Source organism: Hyla sarda, chromosome 7 (genome assembly GCF_029499605.1).
Source record: "Hyla sarda isolate aHylSar1 chromosome 7, aHylSar1.hap1, whole genome shotgun sequence".
NCBI classification, from domain to species: Eukaryota; Metazoa; Chordata; class Amphibia; order Anura; family Hylidae; genus Hyla; species Hyla sarda.
The window spans coordinates 36,061,040-36,082,093 of record NC_079195.1 but is presented as its reverse complement, the minus strand read 5'-3'; the positions used below and the strand labels follow the sequence as shown (position 1 = coordinate 36,082,093).

Below are 21,054 nucleotides of genomic sequence, written 5' to 3'. Positions count from 1 at the left end.
ATGCGGAATGGTAATCCGTTCATTTTGAATTGGTAGGGTATAGGTTTTGATCACATACCGGCATGCCCGACAGTGGCCACATTTGAAACAACCTTTTGTAGGTGACATGCGACCCAGCCAAGTTTGTGAGGTGGAATTAGATTGTTGAAGATGGCTATGGACAAGCATGTCACCTAGGCTGCGGCCTCTTCTGTAGGTGATTTGGGGCATGTCGGTAATGATTTCCCGTAGATCCGGGTCAATTTTTAATATATCCCAGTGTTTAGAAATAATATCACGCACAGGAATAGATAACTTGTCATATGTTCCAATGATCCTGGCAGGTGGCAAACCGGTCAAATTGTCAGTGCTCTGCTTTGCAGTTAGAAGTTCACTCCGTGGTCTCATATAGGCCTCTCTATTAAGTACATAATCAGGATAACCTCTATCGCGAAACCGCTGTTTCATGATCAATGCTTCCTTTTTATAGTCTTCGGGACGAGAACAGTTCCTCCTGAGGCGGAGAAACTGCCCATTGGGGATCCCCCTTTTGAGGGGACCCGGGTGGCAGCTTTCCCACCTCATGAGGCTGTTCGTAGAGGTAACCTTACGAAAGGTAGTACTATCAGGGACCAAGATGGGGCACTTCAGAGTACCAACATCCAGAAAATGTAATACCCTCTCCTGAGTCTCAGAGGTAAACAGAAGGCCGATCTAGTTGATATTAATAGCCTGTACCAGTTGCTCAAATGTGTCCGTAGTCCCATTCCATAACACAAACACGTCATCGATAAATCGTAACCATAATAGTGCATGTTCACTAAAATGTTCCCTATCATCTGAAAAAAAGGATGGTGGCCTCCCACCAACCCAGGGTGAGATTCGCATAGCTGGGGGCACAGGGGCTCCCCATAGCAGTCCCCCCCCTGAGTTGGTGGTATACTCGGCCTTGGAACAAAAATAATTATGGGTAAGTGCAAACTCCAATAATTGGAGAACAAATGTGTTGTGTTCATGAAAGTGAGCACCCCTCGTATTGAGAAAATATTCCACTGCTTGCAAACCAACATGGTGATGGATGGACGAGTAGAGGGCTTCTACATCTATACTAGCCAGGATGGTCTCATTGTCAATTGTAATGCCCTCTACTCGTTGGAGCAGGTCCATGGTGTCTCTCAAGTATGAGGGTAATGAGAAAACAAACTGGTGTAATATTTTGTCAATATAGGTGCTCGCTTCGGCAGCACATATGATAGAGTCCACTGGGGGTTTCTTTAATTCTGTATTAACTAAATTTGGACTTGTGGGCCATATCCAAAAAGCTATAGGTGCCCTATACTCTAATCCGAAAGCTTTGGTTTATTCATCTGGCTTTCTTTCTTGCAAATTTCCTATTACCAATGGAACGAGACAGGAGTGCCCCCTTTCTCCCTTAATTTTCGCTATGCTGATGGAGCCTCTAGCGGAAAAAATTAGATCTGACCCAATCATGAACGGACTAAATGTTGGAGGCAGGGATCACCGAATAGGATTGTTTGCAGACGACGTTATTTTCTGTTCCAGTCCTGAGTCATCTCTACCTTCTATTGTTAAAATCCTTTCAGAGTTCAGGGATGTCTTGTACTACAAGGTCAACAAATCCAAGTCTCAAATACTGAATCTAGGTATCCCAGACAAGAGTTAAACTTCTTAAAGCTAAGTTCCCTTTTAGCTGGTCAGCCTCGTCCCTGCAATATTTGTGCATTAAACTATCCTATCCCTCATCACGACTCTTTAGTGATAACTACATTACCTTGTTAAAAGAAACTAAATAATCAGTATCGCACTTGTCTACAGCTGGTATTTCCTGGCTGGGGAGATTAGCAGTGATAAAAATGATGATCCTCTCTAGAATACTGTACACATTCCGTAATGTCCCTATCTTGTTACCACTGTCCTATATGAGAAAGTTAGTCTGTTCTGATGAACTATATATGGGTGAAATAGATCACCTAGAGTTAAAGCGGACATATTGTACAAACCCCTCAATAAGGGAGGGGTAGGTTGCCCCTCAGTATTACAATACTACAGGGCGGTTCTTCTAGATCAACTTAAATGTATTTGGTCTAATGATGTATCAAAAAACTGGGTACATATAGAATCTGCTATTATAGGAAGACACACACTACGCGATCTCTTAACGGCATCATACTTGTTTAATCTGCGGCCACTTAATAAACACCCTACATTGGGAGCAATTATTCATTTATGGACCTCGTATGTACTTCCCAAACAAATATTCCACATGCCAGCTTCTACAGCCTCATGCTCAATCCTTGAAGCTGCTATTCCAAATTTATGCATTGCCTCTTGGATAGCTGGAGGGTTAAACTCACTCGCTGATTTTTGGTCAGAGGATGTTTTTGCTTCTTTTGAAGACATTAAACTTAAGTTTCATCTTACTAACAAAGATTTTTATAAATATTTACAAATACGGCACCTGTTGTCTTCACTTAATATTGAAACCCAGACCCCGCCATCGGCACTAACCAAATGGTTGAATTCCCCGAACACTGTTATAAAGGGGATCTCCTATTGCTACTCTCTTCTCCTAGATTCTTATGTTTCCATACCTGATATATACAAATTGAAGTGGGAAGAGGAAATTGGTGCTGAATTTTCAGACCGCCAGTGGTCTCAAGCCCACTCAATTATACCCTCACTATCCAAATGCATTAATCACCTAGAAAATGCTAAAAAAAAATTACTCTACAGATGGTATTTAACCCCCCAGAGAATGGCTCAATACACAAATACGCTAAACAATTGCTGGAGATGTAATGGAGACGGTACTCTCTCATATTTGGTGGTCATGTCCACCTTTTACAGATTTTTTTTTTATATATATATTTTTTTGTTGTTGAAAGATTGGAGGCAGGTTTTTGTCTCAGATTTGCGGATTTCCAGTTATATCGAGCGACTCATTAACTATCCTTAATATAAACCTGGACTCCTTTTCTCATTTACACAGAACGATTATTTTACATAGCACATAGGGGGAATTCCTCTACTATACCATCTTTGAAAGAGGTAATTGCCGGAATTAACAACTGCTGGCATGAATTTAAGATTGCCGAATCTCAGGACAGACTGTCTTCCTTTTTTATACAGATGGGACATTTGGCTACATGGCCCTCAAAATACAGTTCAGATTCAGTCCTTTTTAATACTACTATCACCCTCCTGCTCTATTTAGATTCACACCCGTGGAGCTTTCACCTTTTACCTTTTATTTTGTGGTTGATTTTCCTTTTTGTGTTGGTTCTATATTGACCATATAGCTAAACTAAATGGAATGGAATTTGGTCTATTGACTTGTTTTAAATACTGCGAATCTGATTCATACTTATTTTGATGCCTCTTGTTTGTATTAACTTGAAAATTGTTTAATAAACTTCAAGTTTAAAAAAAATAAAAAATTTTGTCAATATAGATACCCACGTTTTGCGAGATACTCCCAACCCCTGATACAATGGGGCGTCCTTTCAGGGGAATGAGCCCCTTATGTACTTTAGGTAACGCGTAAAACGTGGGTATCACGGGTGAAGAAGGTATCAAAAATTAAAATTCTACGTTTGAGTATACATTTTTAGTTTTTCTATGGCAGGATTTCTGAACAGCAATTTGGACACAAACAACTGGCTCACGGAGGCACGTGACGTGTTCTGAGAATACTTATATTCAACCTAAGTATACTCCCTCTATGCGTACTGCATTCAGGGAATTAACTAGTTTGTACAAACATAAAACTTTCAAACCCCTGGATTTCCCAAAAAGAAGTTATATCTTAAAAACAATATAGTCCCTCGTGGCCTAAGAGTTCCGGTTCTTCCTTAAACAACCTCTGGTTCTTTAGAGGTGGGAAGCAGAAGCAACTACCTGCTCTTTAAAATTTATGAAGATCTTGTTGGAAGAGGAAAGGAGACTTCTGGAATCTATTTCTTCTAGATTGCAGGAACAGAAGGAAGTGGTACTTAGATTTAAAACCGATCCAGAATTCACCAGTAAAACACAACTACAAAACCAAATTGAGAGATATCACTATCAGTTAAAACAGTTTGTTAGGGATCTAGCTGACTTTAAAGAGAACCGTGTCTACAGTGTCCTAGATAAAAAATACATCTGCAAGAGACACTGAAATAGATGTTGCCTCCTCTGATACTGACCATTCAGAGGCAGGATCACAGAACCAGAGAGGAGGTACTAATAAAGGCACATATAGAAATAAAAGGGGTCGCGGAAGAGGTGGGCACAGAGGCTCCTACCATAATCAATCTGCACCATGTGGAGGTGTTAAATCCTCTTTCTCCTCACCTTTTTTAGAAGGGAACCCGAGGGACCCCTATCAACTTCGGGGCCCTCCCCCACGCAGACCACAATACAGACACTGAACAATACAACCCAGTTACAATTTATTAATCTTTCTAGTCATATACTTACCGATGTTCAAACACAAGTTCTCTTTAAAAGGTTTATCTTTTGTCCCCTCTGTTAAACACGATAACTTTGAATGGACAAAATATTTAAATCTATTTGCCCGACTCCTTAAATGTCACAAATTTTTTAAACTAAGGGACAAACGTGATGCCCAGACTTTCGGTTTAGCAGAGGAAGATTTGACTACCGCAAGACAGCTAGTTGAACTACTGGATGAAAATGAACGTGTACCAGGTCAGGGACCACATACAGATGTCAAACTAAAGCAAGTTATTTCCACCTATAGGAGACACATCCTGCATAGATGTATTCCTTCAACTTGTTCTTAGGGACATTGAAACTATATCATCCCAATATACAGGCCACAGGGATTACCTCACACATCAGGAGAAATATGCTCTGAAACAACTACAGCGCAATGACCAATTGGCCATAAAATCTGCGGAAAAGGGGGGAAATATTGTTTTGCTTGATAAACAAAAATACATTAGAATGTGCAGGAGATTCCTTGATGATCGTGACACTTATGAAGTCTTGTCACATGACCCCACTAATCAATACCGTAATGACTTATTTGACATCCTGAAAAATGCCCTCTCCAAAAAACTTATTGATCAAAGAATTTGAATTTTTAATACCTTCTTCCACCGGCAACACTAATACCATACACCTATTAGAATTAAATATTTTAATATTTGAAGTATTCCAATAAAACCTCCAAACCACTAAGGGTTAATTCAGGCGCAGACAATGGATCATGGTGTGTACAGCAATGCTGATAGATGGCTTATAGGAAAGTAGGATCAATGTGGATAACCAGAGGTAATTTATTCAGAACGCGTTTCAATGCCGGAGCAGGCGTCTTCCTCAGGAATCAACAATACAATTACATGCAATTTATACAAAAAAGTACCGTATTCCTAAGGGCAGTTGACCCACGTCACGCCGCAAAGCTGGCATCCAGGAGCGGGGCGGAAGCCGCGTACGCCACAAGAACAGGGCAGAAGCCGCGTCACACCACAAGCCTGGGCACCAAAGAGAAGGGCGGAAGTGAATCAAAAAAGACCGAAGGAACAGAACAGAAACAACAATGTAAGTAAAAACATACAAATACATACTAAAAGCCAATAATATAGGACAGGCATAAAAATAAAATATAATTCAATGCAACTATAGTGTATTTTCGATGGTCTCATTTAGCCCATCCGGGTGCAAGCATTTCAATTTATAAATCCAATAGAATTCTTTGTTAATTTTTGAAACCGATTATGTGTATCCACCGATATTTTATCTATGATGATTAGTTTTAATAGGACTTGGTTCTTATCATGCGATTGTGCAAAATGACACGATACACTATGTAAGGGAAATCCTTTCCGAATATTAAAAAGATGAGTATTCATGCGGGACTGCACCGTCTGAATGGTGCGACCCACATACTGTAATTTGCATGGACACTCTAGCAGACTGCATAATCTGTATCACAATTATAATTGTTTTTTATGGGAAATGATTCGTGTGTAATATTAGATTGAAACCTATTGCAACATAAGCACCGTGTCTTATTACATTTATTGTTGCCTTTATCATTTTGTGGATTTTTTAGACCCTTTGTTCGTAAAAGTATCACTCTTCAGTTTGCTAGGAGCCAGATAGTTACGTAAGGACATAGGTTTTCTATATGTAATTTTTGGTTGAATGGGTACCAAACTCTTCAAGATGGGATCAGTTCTCACTATTGGCCAATGCTTGATTAGAAATCTACGAACGGACTTGGATGCACAATTGAATGTAGTTAAAAAAAATTGTGTTGTCAATATTCTGCGCGTTACTAGCTGGTTTATTTTTAACTTGTATTAAGTCATTTTGTTTGAAATCTTTAGTTTTGTTATACGCTTGTGCCAGAATTCGCTGGGGATATCCCTTTTCAATGAATCTTTCTTAGTATACCCAATTGAATATTTAAAATCAGTGTCATCAGAGCAGTTTTTTCGTATTCTAAGATATTGCCCATAAGGCACATTCCGGAGCCGTTTAGGATAATGGCAGCTCTGGAAATCTAAAAAACTATTGACATCTACGGATTTAAAAAAAAGTTTTTGTTTGCAAAGTGCCATGACGGGTTTTAAAAATTTTCAAATCAAGGAACTGCACAGATGACTCTGAATAATGGGGGGGTGAAATTAAGTCCATATATGTTGTTGTTGTTAATACATTTTTACAAAATCTAATGCTTTGCTGGTGTGTGCCTGTCCACAAAATAAAAAGATCGTCAATATATCGTCTATAAAAATATATAAAGTTAAAAAAATGGAGAATCGGGCTGTGCGATGTAAAGGGACTTGAATCGCCCCACAAACAAATTAGCATAACTAGGGGCGAAACGAGTCCCCATCGCACAGCCTTTGATCTGCCTGAAAACCTGACTGTTAAAACTAAAACAATTGTGATCTAAAATAAAACTCCTTCAGTAAGAAAATCACATTGATCCACATTTAAAACTTCTATGGGGACTCGACTCTGCAATGGCTGAGCAGCTGTGTGTGTGACATTTCGCACAACACAGGTCAGCTGGTACAATTACTACCCCCCCCCCCCCATTCCTGTGTCTCCACCTCTCCCATAGAGCTGAATGGAAGAGGCATGTTTTGGCGTACATTCTCCCAATAAGCCCACAAACTAACTGTGCTCCACATACTGTTGCATAGAGAAACTACTGTCCGGTGAAAACTCTTATCTACCGGATGAGGGATAAGTAGCCGTTCTCAGTGAGCAGCGCGTGCAATCATTTCTTAGGGAGCGCTGGAGATGCTTGAGTGCTAAATTCAATCTCGCTCATAGAAATGAATGTAACGCACGCCGTCTACAGCGCACACACTACTCACTGAAAGCTGGACTCCAACTCTGTAGATCGTGGGGGTCCCAGATTTTGGGTTGGCGCCTGACAATCCCCCTTGTAGTTCGCTGTATGATTGGTTTGCATGGGCCTTGTACAACACAGGAGATAACGTAGAAGTCCCGAATGTCATAGACAATCAGATTGGTATTGCTGGGATGGGAAGCGGTGTTTGCGCTTTCAGTATTTATATGGTAATGCTATCCCTATGGCCTCGAGAGACCTAACAATAAATGGTAAAATTGCATTGAATTATTCAGTATTTATGCACAAACCTACATCAATTTATACCGGTCTCCTATGGCATATGGACATTTTTTTTTTTTTTTTTTATCTTTCAAAGTTTAAGTATTTGTAAATAAACAAAACATGACAAGGACTCAAGTAGTTGCTTATTCCAAAGCCAGAAAAAGTGGACAAAATCAACAGGTAAGGCATTATACAGTTATCAATGCAGCAGTGATTTACAAGTGAAGCAGAGAAGAAGCTTGCAGGTTATACAGCGATAATATATGAATGCACGACACATGGTATTATGGTATAGTACATCTGGCTATATAGGTCTAAACGGTAAGAGTCTCAACAATGTGGAGTTACAGTAGAGATTTAAGAAACAATAGGGAGAGCCTCAGTCAATAACATGTGGGCAACATCTGTGATCAAAGAAAAGGAAAAAGAGGAGAAAGAGGGAGGTAGAGAAGGTAGGAGCCCAATCAACAAGCTAGTGGGGGTCAAATGGAAGATGCATTAGAAGTGAGGGCCATAACGGAGAAAGATAAAGTAGACAGGACAGTAAAAGGTATGAAGCAGTGTCGCACAGTAACAGGGCCATATTGTGGGTCAAGATATAGAGATCACAAGGGATCACAGGGGTACAGGAATAAATCGAGATCCAGAACAGTCTTGAGGTACTTAATTTGGTGGGAGGCATTAATGGCACATAATGTCAAGTTGAATATGGTTGGGGCATAAGATCAGAACTATAATAGTAGTGGATGTCAATAACCGACATCTAAGGGTTGAACATCGAACTGGGCAAGGAAACATTACGTATAGGTCTATAAATTGCAATGTGTCACCTAGTTAATTGGCAAGTGAAAATATATTCCCAAGATAAAGCGAGAGTGAAATAATATCACAACCTCCGCTTCAGGGAGGGAAGAACAGGTCTGGGAAGCAAAGTTACAATAAACATTTAGAGGAATCAGGTCTTGCGTTCCTGGTGTGAGAATCGTTGGGTCAAGCTCAGGAGACTGGATCTGTCATTTTGCTGCTGGTGGTGGTCAGGGGGTTTAGCTCTCAGCCTCGTTGTAGGTAGGAACAGTCCCTCCCATTCAGGTAAGGGGATATGTGGAAGTTTGAACTTGGCTGAGAAGCCTGACAGGTCCGCTGGTTTGTGAAGTGTCGCAGTCGTCAAGGGAAATCCCCATTTATATGTGATCTGGGAGTTTTGCAACATCAGAAGTAGTGGTTTGAGGGTAGCTCTCAGCCTGCGAGTGTGAATTGATAGGTCAGGATACAGGTATATGGCAGAGCCATTGTAGGTTAGTTGCTTCAGGTTTCTGGCATTTCTTCTTTTGCTATGAAGTGATGAACCCTACAGATCACATCTCTCTGCTTCATAGGGTCAGGGTTCTTTGCTTTTAAAGCATGATGAGCTCTGCCCAGCTCTAAAGGGGTATCTGGTGGTTTCTGTAGAATTTTCGTAGGATTCTCTGTAATGTTCGAGCCAAATCTTGAAGAAGGACTGATTCAGTAAGACTCTTTATTCTATTATTTTGTCTATTCCTATTATCCAAGTCGTCTAGCTGCTCAACCATAGAAGATTGATGTATAGAAATAGATTTTGTGCTGTCATTTAGAGAGTGGATTTGTGAGGACACAGAGGCACGGTACTCTTCAAGGTCATGAACGCCATCCATAAGTTTCAATACTTCCTCTTTAACAGGCTTGAGATCATCTCTCCAGGCAGTCTTAAGGTCTGAGGCAAGAGTCTGCATATCAGCTTTGGTCTGTAATAATGCCAATAAAGCTTGAAGCACAGGAAAGCGTTAGTGTTAGTAGCCACTTCGGGTGTGGGTAGATTAGTCCATGGGAGAGCAGGTCTATCCATGGGAGTGTTCAGGAGTATGGTAACGGTGTGACGAATGTCTCTGGTCTGTAAAGGTATCCGAGGAAGAGTGGCCTGATTTCTTTTAAGGACCAGGAGGCAGTTTGAGTGGTTTTAAATAATGTTTTATTTACAGGAGCACTGGCACCCCAGTAGTCAGGAGTATCACTGTCTGCAGCAGAGTCCTGAGAGCCCCCATTAGAAGCAGTCCATTGCAACTGACCAGCTGCATCAGTCACATCTCGGGCAGGAGGGCCAGGGACCAGGTTTTGAGAAGCGACATTAAAGGCATTGTCAGACAGCTTCAGAGTTGGCAATTCCACAGTAGTAAAAGATTGGTTGCAGTCAGAGGGATCCCTAGGCCTCTTTTCTGGATACTTTAGCATATGGTTGGAGGTTTGTGAGGGGTCTTCCACAGCAATAGCAGGTTCCTGTGGAGAGAAATGCAGCGGTGTTGTGTATTTAGTGGGGCAGGTGAAGAGGGTGACTCCATGCTTGTCCCCTGTGAAGAGGGGCCTCCACTCCCATGTGGTGGTGCAGTGGTCTTGCGCCGTGTCTGAGTCCTCGAGCTGACCAGCGCGGCGCAGGTCACGCTTCGGGAGTCAAAGCGGCTCAGAGCTAACAGCAGGGTGTCATCGCAGCTGTGGAGGTAGGAGCTGTTGGGGCGGTGGTGAGGTGCAGTCAGTCACCGGGAGTACACAAGCAGGTAATGGCGGCTGAGGGTGGGGGAGAGAAGGCCTCACGTACGGGGTCTGGTGGAGCTCTGAAGTATGCTGTGATACCTCCAGGCAGTTCACTAGATGCAGTGGTGGTAGATTTGCGTTGTCTGCCTCCCATATGCTAGGAAAGTGCATTTTAAGCTGTCGGCCCTGCAGGCGCTCCTACACCGTGCTGCTCATTCCTAGCGCGCCAAGCCCAAAAAATAGGTTTTAATGACAGTGCCCAGAACTTTAATTTCCCTGTTTTTCTCTAATGATCTATGTGGATGTATCTGGATTTATTTTCACGATGACGAATACTGCTCCACTAGTAACATTGTATAAAAAACCAACGCAATAAAATGCTCTTGTAGACAATACTCCTCTTCACACCACCACCCCATCATCTCAGCAGAACACGACTGAACAGCTATGAATAGTAAAAGGTTAAGTGTGTCTGCCCCTCTAATGGCTCTTCATGTAGTTTCTGAAGCTTTTTGTCCCTTGTCTCTAACAAGATTGTGTCTGTGATTCAGGTGTAGTTACTGCAATTTGTTCTTAACATGACAGTACTGGGGAAAATGCAGAAAAGTATATGGTTAAAGAAGATGTCCAGTGGTAAGAAACTTATCCTCTATCTGCAGGATAGGGGATAAGTGTCTAGTCGCGGAGGGTCCGACTCATTTAAATGAATGGGATGAGTCGCTGGGATACGACAGCAGCCGGTTTTTAAATTCTCCCACCGGGTCCCCAAAAAACGTGGTGTGAATGCACCCTTACATGTTAGGTGAAAGCTCCCAATGTATATGTTAAAGGAAAACTGTCAGATATTTTCTCCCGCACTATCCACAGGTATTCTTGGATAGTGCGGGGGACTCTGATTCCAATGAGCTTTACCTTGCCCGGATCCACCCCGCCATTCTCCCGCAATTGTAGTTTTATTATATGTGGAAATCTGTCTGTAACTGGCACGGGTGGAGCTTCTGCAGCTTAACTGGCACTGACGTCAGCGCCGCTTATGAATATTCATTCTCGTTCTCCCTCTCTTTGCCACTCCAAAACTGAAGGGAGGGGGGATGATAGGGCTGGGCGGTATGACCAAATGTGTGTATCACGGTATTTAACTTTTGGCGGTTCCACGGTATATAACGGTATTTCCTAGAGCCCCCCGCATATTATCAGCCCACATCCCCATCGGGGTAAATACTCACATCACCCGCATGCACTGCCCTCCTCGCCCTGTATGTTGCGGGCCCTGGCACTCTATACTGTGCGGTATCCCTATGCCCGGGCAGCAAAAGGTAAACAAAATAAACTTTAACGCACCTAATGTCGACCTTACGCTGGGGACGGGAACGTCGGAGAGCTATCCGCCTATCACCGGCCGCAGCGATGTTCCGCCTGAGCCCACTGTCATGGAAGAAGCCGGCTTCTTACATGACAGTGGGCTCAGCCTATCACCGGCCGAGGCGGAACATCGCTGCGGCCGGTGATAGACTGACGGCTGTCCCAGGAAACAAGTGAGGCCGGTACTGGACTAACGGGATCTAAGTTTAAAGTTTATTTTGTTTGTTTTTTTGCAGCCCGGGCATAGGGATACCGCACAGTATAGAGCAGTGGTCTCCAACCTGCGGACCTCCAGATGTTGCAAAACTACAACTCCCAGCATGCCTGGACAGCCAACGGCTGTCCGGGCAATCTGGGAGTTGTAGTTTTGCAACATCTGAAGGTCCGGAGGTTGGAGACCACTAGTATAGAGTGTCAGCGCCGGCGGCCGCAACAAACCGGACGAGGAGGGCAGCTCATGCGGGTGATATGTGAGTAGTACCTTGATGGGGACAGCGCTGGGCTGATAATTGGGGGGGGGGGGGGGGGGGGCAGAACGGCACTCGCGGGTCACATTGGATTAGTTCCCCGGGGACAGCGCAGCGCTGGGCTGATAATACATTCATTCCCGAGGGGGAGGGGCCAAACCGGTATTGCGGTATGGGTTAAAATTCATATCGTGCAGCACAAAAATGTCGGTATTCGGTATGAACCGGTATACCGCCCAGCCCTAGGGCATGAATATTCATAAGCAGCGCTGATGTCAGTGCCAGTTAAGCTGCAGAAGCCCCGCCCGTGCCAGTTAAAGCAAGATATACACATAGAATAAAACTACAATTGCGGGTGAACGGCCGGGCGGATCCGGGCAAGGTAGGGCTCATTGGAATCTGCGTCTCCCGCACTATCCACCAGTACCTGTGGATAGTGCGGGAGAAAAGATGTGACAGAGTTCCTTTAAATGGAGGCTGGGATGAATGCCTGACTGTGACATCTTCCATGCTTAATTCCCGTTTAAGCAGATACCAATAGTCTATGGGAGAGATTTATTAAAACCTGTCCAGAGGAAATGTTGCGGAGTCGCCCATAGAAACTAATCAGATCGCTTCTTCCATTTTTCAGAGGCCTTTTCAAAAATGAGACAATCTGGTTGCTATGGGCAACTCAGCAACTTTTTCTCTGGACAGGTTTTTATAAATCTCCCCCCATCTCTTTGATAAACTTTTGGCATGTTTGTCAGTTGAAGGGTGGGGTCCGGGTGTTAAGACCCCTTTTCCCACTGATCTCTTATGGGATGTCCACACTGAGGGATTTCACAGAATTTCCTTGGTGGATCAGGGCTGTTCAGAATGGTCTAGAATTGTCCCTTGTGTGTCTCATTCTGCCGTTGACTAATATCATTTCTGTTGGAGGACCTCTGCAGCAAAAGACAGCTTTTCCCCTATCCTGGGGACCCCCCGCTGGGACCCCCGCAATCTCCTGCACGGGGCTGCGGCTCTCCCGTGCAGGAGGCATGCCGGCCGCAGCATGACTTGGCGGCCGACACTCCTCCTCCATGTAGTTCGTTCGTGCCTCCCCGCCTCTCCTATTGAACTGTATGGGGAGGGGGCGTACTACTTCTATGCGCATTAGCCATTCACATAGAGCAGCAATGCGGGGGCCCAGTTTGGGAGATCACAGTGGGTCCCAGCGATCTGACACTTATCCCCTATCCTGTGGAACCTGTTGCAGCAGATGTCCTTTTAAGTGTAATATATATCCAAAGAAATAGGTAAATGGAGCGACTCACCCAAGGACACCAGTGGGATGCAGTTCATCACAACTTTATTCCATAGAAAGGACGGGGTGAAGCACACGGGAAGGCTAAGATGTTAAGGTGTGGGCGCAACAGACAGCGAATGGGCCACGGTCCGTAACGCGCTCTCACATCGCTTCGTCAGGCCCCTGCCGCGTCTGTCGTCAGATCCTGTTTTGTAACATCTAGTTGCCATAGTGATATTAAACAAATACAAAAAACACATTGTGCAAATAAGTGAATTAAAAAACAATAATACAAAACAACAATCTAGCTCTATTCTAGGAGCAACACAATAAAATGAAGGAAAAGCAGGATTATAACAGGACACTTTAATTCATTCCTATCATTTAAACCAATGGGACCGGTGGCGTCTAAGCACATGATCCACCGTGCCTCCTTTATGCGTAATGTGTCATTCATATTCCTGCCTCGGTAACTGCGTTCTACCCTCTCAATTGCTGAAAACCTGAACTGGTATGGATTTTTTTTTTCTCCTCTCAATCCCTTTTATTAGCCACATTAAATTGATGTTTCGTTACGTAGATGACCTCTTCCTGGTATGGGACGAGTCTGAAGCCCATTTCCAGGAATTTGTCTCATATCTGAATGATATAAACGACAAGAATATGGCTTTCCCTTCCTGCTTTGGAGGGTTGCAGCTACAATTTCTGGATGTGCTCATCCAAATTGAAAATAATCAAATTACTTCAGGGTTCAGTAAAATACCTCAAAAAATGCTCTCCTCCACTATCAATCATCACATCCTACTCGTTTAAAAAACGGCATTCCATACAGTCAAATGGCTTGTATCAAAAGGTTAAATAATGATCCCACTTTTAGATGAACTAAGTGAAAGATTCTTATCGCGAGGATACCCCTTGAAGGTTATTAATAAAGCAAAAAAAACGCATCCAATCGGTCTCTCGTGATTCCCTGCTGGACACACCAACAGAGAAATAAAAAAGAAAAAATGACCACTGGGTTTGGTTTCCCTTTTTCTAACACCCCATGAATAATCCCATTTACAAAATAATTAATAAAAATTGGTACGTGTTACAAAGAGACCCAGATTTAAAAGAGTTCACAGGTGAAAAACCCATAATTACATACAAACGTAATAGAACTATAAGTGATTTCTTAAAAAAAAAAAAAAAAAAAAAAAAAAAAAAAATCCAGCAAGAAACAAAGAACATGGCTCACCGATACTCGATCCACCGGGATGTTTCAATGCAGGAGCTGTTCTTTTTGTAACTTATGCAACAAAGGAAAAAACATTAAACTAGGTGGCCATATTATACAAATTAAACAGCCCATTATATGTTGTGTACTGCCTTACTTGTGAATGTGGGAAATGTTACATGGTGAAAAAGGGGACAGATCATTTTTCCTGAGTCCGTGAACATGTACGTTCCCTACGTACTGGAAAGGGAGCCCCGTGGTTTATCTCACATATGGCAGAATTTCACAACTCTGATCCAAACCAGTTCAGGTTTTCAGCAATTGAGCGGGTAGAACGCAGTTACCGAGGAAGGAATATGAATGACACATTACTCATGAAGGAGGCATGGTGGATCATGCGCTTAGACGCCACCGGTCCCATTGGTTTAAATGATAGGAATTAAGTGTCCAACATTTATCATATCGGGACTCTTTACATATTCCCACTGATAGAATTTCTCACTCTACCCAGCCAGTGCCAGGTTTGTTGTCTTCTTCTCTTATGATCTATGTCCTTTAAGTGTGTTCAATCTTCCATTAGATTCCAATTCCTCATTGTTCCTTCAACTATTGAACTTCTGATTTGTGAACAGGGCAGGTCAATTCCCATTGAGATCAGGCGAGAGCCCATTGATGGAGGCTGCTACAAGCAGAATCTGCACAACATTTTCATGAAAATCTCTGTAGTGTGAACAGGACCTTTTTAAAAAAGCATCAGGGTAAAGTCCACTTTACTGATGACAAATGTCGGCTAAATGAGCATTCCTATGAACCCCTTTACCAATCGTCCGCCTTTGTAAAAGGACCAGAGATCAGCCACTTGTTTGTCATCTGATCGCATACTTTGCGCAGCCAATAAAATCTGGGAAACTTACTATAATGACGTTTAAGGGCCGCACAAATGACCCAGTGATGGTTTGTGCAGTCGAGCCATGTGAATGCTTGGTAAATGAGCGCTGATCACAGAGATCGATCCCTGTTATTGGGAGCCTGTGTAAAATGGCCTTAAAGGGGTACTTCACTGGCCAGCGTTTGGAAGTCAATGTCCGAGCTCTGTTTTCGCACTGCGGGGGTCGACCACGCCCCGTGTGATGTCATGGTCACGCCCCTCAATGCAAGTCTATGGGAGGGGGCGTGACGTCAGTCACGCCCCCTCCCATAGACTTGCATAGAGGGGTGTGACCATGACGTCACAAGAGGTGTGGCCAACCACCGCAGCGTGAAAAAACAGCGTTTGGCCATTCACTTCTAAACGCTGGCCAGTGGAGTACCCCTTTAAATGGTGTGTTTGACCAAACTTTCAGCCCATGATGCCAAGTTATAATACTGTATAATTTTGTTTAATAACTCTGTGCGCCACTTTGTCCAATTTTTATGCACATGACCCACACTCAGAAGTGCCGTAGTGCAAATCTTTTTATTTACTGTGGTCTCTGATCCCTTTCCCAGCATTCCATGTGGCTAGAAACAATGGCACGAGTCACATGGTCTCTGTGGGGGCGGGGGTGTATGGCTATGCTGCAGTGAAGTAATGCCATCCAACCACCCACTGCAGCATAGCCACGCCGCCTGGAGTCCATGTGACTGATCTTGTCTCCAGCTTCATGGAATGCTGGTTAAGGTCAGAGACAACAGTAAAGTAAAATAACAAAACTTGCTTTACAGCACTTCCAGGTGTGGGTCCTGTGCATGAAAACGTCACAAAACGGCGCACAGGTAATCCAGTAACAATGCTGCCCCAGACATAGGCCCCAAAGGATCCGTGTAGCGGCTACAGCCCGGCTCCCTATGATGTAGTTGTCTTTTAAGCTTCCTTTAGAGAACTCTCTGAGGGCCATTGGGGATAGAAATATATTTCTACAAAATGAGCTATGAAAGATCCCCAGAGGGTTGAGTCGTCCTTTTCTCCTTATTTCTATTGACCCTCAGGTAAAATAACCTAAAACAAAATATCAGTCTCTGGGAATGTTTCCTCCACACACACAAATAAAAGCGGATTATAATGGTTGTTTTGCAATTCGCCAGTCTCAGAATATGTATTGTCCAGCCGCATCAAAGGCGGCACATCAAAGGCAATGGCGGCGCTCTCTGTTCACGTGTAAAATAAAGTGCAGTCGTGGTAATCTGTTTGTTTATGGATTTTTATTTTTTTCCTAGAAAAAGGCATAGTGTTTGGAGCGCCATTGACAGAAGAAGGCATCGCACAAATATATCAGCTCATAGAGTACCTGCACAAAAGTAAGTGTTCTGACCTTTCCATGGATCCGCTGGGATTTATTTTTTATTTTTACTGCTCGGAGCTTTTCTTTTCTAAGATGTTTTGTTGACCTGAATAACCTTTAGTGCTGGTGTATACTAGGCTAGGAAGACGTGCCAGTATATACTCCTGTAACGGAGGCATCTGACATGGCTGGCTGAATACCTAAACCTAATTTGGTAGACAGACAAAAACTTAAATGGAAAACATTCCCTGGTGTTGGCCATATTGGAAACGCCCAGTTCGTTCCTGTATTTTATAGACCGTACAACAGGGAGTCTGCTCTTTATGGCAGCTGTGATGATTGGGAGTCAACTCGTAGACCGAGAAGTCATTAGATGTTTTCCTAGAAGGGAGGGAGTACTGCTCCAGTGAACAGAGGGTTACTAGGAAACAACATCTAATGTGTATGGTGACCGTCTTATAACTCCAAATCCTCCCTCCCTCCCTCGCCCCCAAGATGTTAGGGATGTCTGGTTTGATCAGAAAGAAGAGAAACCACTGCCACCATAGGAGTCTGGCAGCAGCTTCCCTTCCTTACAGAGCACATGGACGTTCAGCTGAGCAAGGGATCCAAGGGTGTATGGAGGGATCCAGAGGGTCTATTCACACGGCGGAATTCCGCCTCAAATTAAAGCCCATAGACTTCTTCTATGGGATTCCGCACTCCCATTCGCACTTCGGAATTTCCGCAAGCGGAAATTCCAAAGTGCGAATGGGAGTGCGGAATCCCATAGAAGTCTATGGGCTTTAATTTGAGGCTGACATTCTGCCGTGTGAATAGACCCTGAGAGCTGTTCAGCCAACAGCTAAGGCTGCTTTCATACTGTAAAAATACCTCCGTTACAAACGTCCATCATAAAAATCTTGAAAATTGGCCGTTAGAAAAATCCCATAGACTATAATGGGATTTTCTAATAGCCGTTTTAACCCGTTATCGCCCGTTATTAATAACTGTAGTTATTTTGGGACGGGTGATAGTACTACTTCTTCCGTTCATTCGCCCGTCACAAAGTAACGGCCGTTATTAATAACAGGCGATAACTGGGTAAAACGGCTATTAGAAAATCCCATTAGTCTATGGGATTTTTCTAACGGCCATTAGGGATTTGCTAACGGCCGACTTTCAAGATTTTTATAACGGAGGTATTTTTATAGTGTGAGCAGCCTAACTTTAAAGCAAGACCGTGAAGCTAACATACACATTTCTAGGCCTCCAGCAATATTGACTCTGGTGACTACAGAATGCGCAGCACGTGTTGTAAGGATCAATGAAAAGTCTCCTAGATCTCTGTGAAAACAATTACCCATCTTGGTTTCCAAGGAAAGCTGGTCTCTGTTTACATCGGTTCATACAATGACATGGCTGCTATAACATGCACCGTCCCTACCAAGCGTATGGCAGGCATGGGTATGGAGTAAAGTAAACATTGGTAGACATAGCAGGGATGCCAAGGGTCAGAGTACCTCCAATGGTCTGACGATGGCCTAAGAATAGAACATCAATTTTCTAATCTCAGGAAAACCCGTTTAGGCTGATTTCACACTACAGAATCTACGGGCGGATGAAATCTAGATTGAGAGTCAGAATGTGGGCTGCGCCAACTGAATCTATCGGTGCTAGGACTGCACGGACATTGCCATCCCCATAGACTGCAATGCCTGCGGAGCGGCGTTAAAGGGGGGTTTTCCTAAGAAAAGTCTGCCTCAAACTCAGCATTGTGCAGCAGAATGTCATTGTCAGCAATGGGACTTTGTTGCACCTGAATTTCCTGAATGGAATTCCGCTCGGAAATTCTGTAGTGTGAACCTGGCCTTAAATGGGCACTGTCATGAAGTAAAAAAATTGATATGTTGTAGTACTTAAGTACTACAACATATCTCTAATATACTTTAATTTAAAAAAAGTGATTTTAAACAAGTTTAAAATCACTTAAATTCGGCCACTAGGGGTCGCCCTCCTAGTGGCTGAATTCATTCGGCAGTGACGTCACTACTGAATTTCGACTGACAATGAGTCGAAATTCAGGCACTGCGGTGCTCGCTCTCGCTTGTCAAACAGGCAAGAGCGAGCACGCTGAAAACTGGGGCTGCGCGCATTGGCCAGCTCCACTGGCCTCTCACACGGCACCGCCCGCGCGCGTAGGGCTAACGCGCGTGAGGCTTTTAAATCTATTACCGTACCCTGAGAGCTGACTGGGATGGGGAACAGAGCCACGCTCGGCATTCTTGTGACACCGCTAGTGGGCACAGGGACCCCCGCTAGCAGTGATGGTAGCGCTCGCTGGAGGCATTCTTGTGACGCTATGACACTAGACAATAGGGTGCCTCCAGCTGTTTCACAACTACAATTCTCAGCATGGCCTGACAGCTAATTGCAATGCATGCTGGGAGTTGTAGTTGGGAAACAGCTGGAGGCACCCTATTAACGCTCATGCATAGACGATGTGAGGGTGGAAGCAAGCACCCAGCAAGGAGTCAGTGACGTTGCGCCTGTTGGGAAGCGCTGCTTCCTGCCCTGCTTTATAGAGCAGATTTAGAAGCACTAAATCTGCTCCATTAAAGCGATTTTAAACAATGTTTTGAAGCCAGGTAGGGGGTTAGGGCTAGATTACTACTAGGTAGGGACATATTAGATTATATAGTACTTGGTGGGAGCTACCCTTTAAGGTACGTTCGTGTGTGGGTGTTTTCTGCTGATTTTGCTAACTATAGAAGTCAATGGGCAGCAAAATTTGCAGCAGATCTGCAGCAAAAATACACACCTGTGAATGCTCCCTTAGGGCTTGTTCACACAAGCGAATTTCCTTTCAAACTCACAGCGCGTTTCCTTCTGCGAGCTTGAAAGGGGGCTGTCGGCAGCAAATTTTCAGCAGTGGAATCTCTGCTGCAGAAAACCAGCCGCACACACCAATGAGAGCAATTGGCTCTGTGGCGGCTTTTTATCAGCGTAAATATGCTGCGGTCAGACTGCCAAAAGCCCGTCCCCTTTCAAACTCACTGCAGAAAATCAGCTTGTGTGAACGAGCCCTTAGGGTAGGGTCACACGTGCCATATTTTGCTGCATATTTGCTGCTACATATCTCCCTGCCCATTGAACTCAATAGGTAGAAAAATAAGCAGCAGGAAATACACATCAAAATATGACCCATGCGACCCTACTCTAAGGGTGTATTCAAACATACAGTATCCTGTGCATATTTTATGCACAGAATTCGAAGCTGCAGGTTTCAATGTAAACTATATGACTGAACACCGCTTCAAATCTTGCGCATCAAATATGCACTGGATACTGTGTGTGTGTGAATAGACCCTAAGGGTACGTTCACATGTACAGGATCTGCTGCATATTTTGTGCAGCTGATTTTGCTAGTCATTAACTTCAATGGGTAGCAAAATCAGCTGCACAAAATATACAGCGGATCCTCTGTTTGAACGTACATAAAGGGAATCAGTCACTTTGGAAATGAAAGTGGTACAAAATTCTTTATTTATTTATTTTAAATCAACTGGTGCCAGATAAACAGATTTGTAAATTGCTTCTATTGAAAAATATTTACCCTTCCTGTACTTTTTAGCAGCTGTATGCTACAGAGAAAATTCTTTTATTTTTGAATTTCTTTTTTCTTGTCCACAGTGCTCTCTGCTGACACCTGATGCCCGTATCAGAAACTGTCCAGAGCAGGAGAAAATCCCCTTTGCAAACCTATGCTGCTCTGGACAGTTCCTGACACGGACAGAGGTGTCAGCAGAGAGCACTGTGGAAAAGACGAAAAAAGAAATTCAAAAAGAGAATAATTTCCTTTGTAGCATACAGATGCTGATAAGTACTGAAAGGATTAAGATTTTTAAATAGAAGTAATTTACAAATCTGAATCTAATTTAAAAAAAATTCCACCGGAGTACCACTTTAAGTTAAATCTAGAGCTCTGCACGGGACCACTTCCTTAATCCCGCTGGATTTCTGGCCATTACCGCCCGCTCCGGCAAGGGGTTTGTTCTGCTCCTGCAAACATTTTTATCACCGCTTATTAGAGAGTATACCCCATTATGCCTTTTCATCAGCCCCTTGTGTCATTTCAATGGTTTACAGGACTGCACAGGTTTTTACAGCACCCACTGTATGTTCTGTGACCGCCCACAACAACCTCATTACGAACCAGTTATTTATTATAATTTTTTTTTTAATAGGGTTCTGCGGTATCCCAATCCCTAGTTCAACGTACAGGGGAGCAGGATATACTGAGCAGATTGATGGTTGTCTGGGTGTCTGTCTCCAGTCCTTCCAGATCCTCCTGC

At 43.5% G+C, this 21,054-nt stretch overlaps 1 protein-coding gene across 2 annotated transcripts in view; it reads left to right on the top strand.

Moving 5' to 3' along the window:
- The window catches only part of ARHGAP19 (Rho GTPase activating protein 19), an 87,253-nt gene that overhangs the window by 19,053 nt on the left and 47,146 nt on the right, over nucleotides 1-21,054 (top strand). For both annotated transcript variants that reach the window (XM_056529847.1, XM_056529846.1), the window contains exon 3: nucleotides 16,656-16,736. In XM_056529847.1, the coding sequence (XP_056385822.1) occupies nucleotides 16,656-16,736 (81 nt within the window). The remainder of the gene's footprint in view (nucleotides 1-16,655; nucleotides 16,737-21,054) is intronic.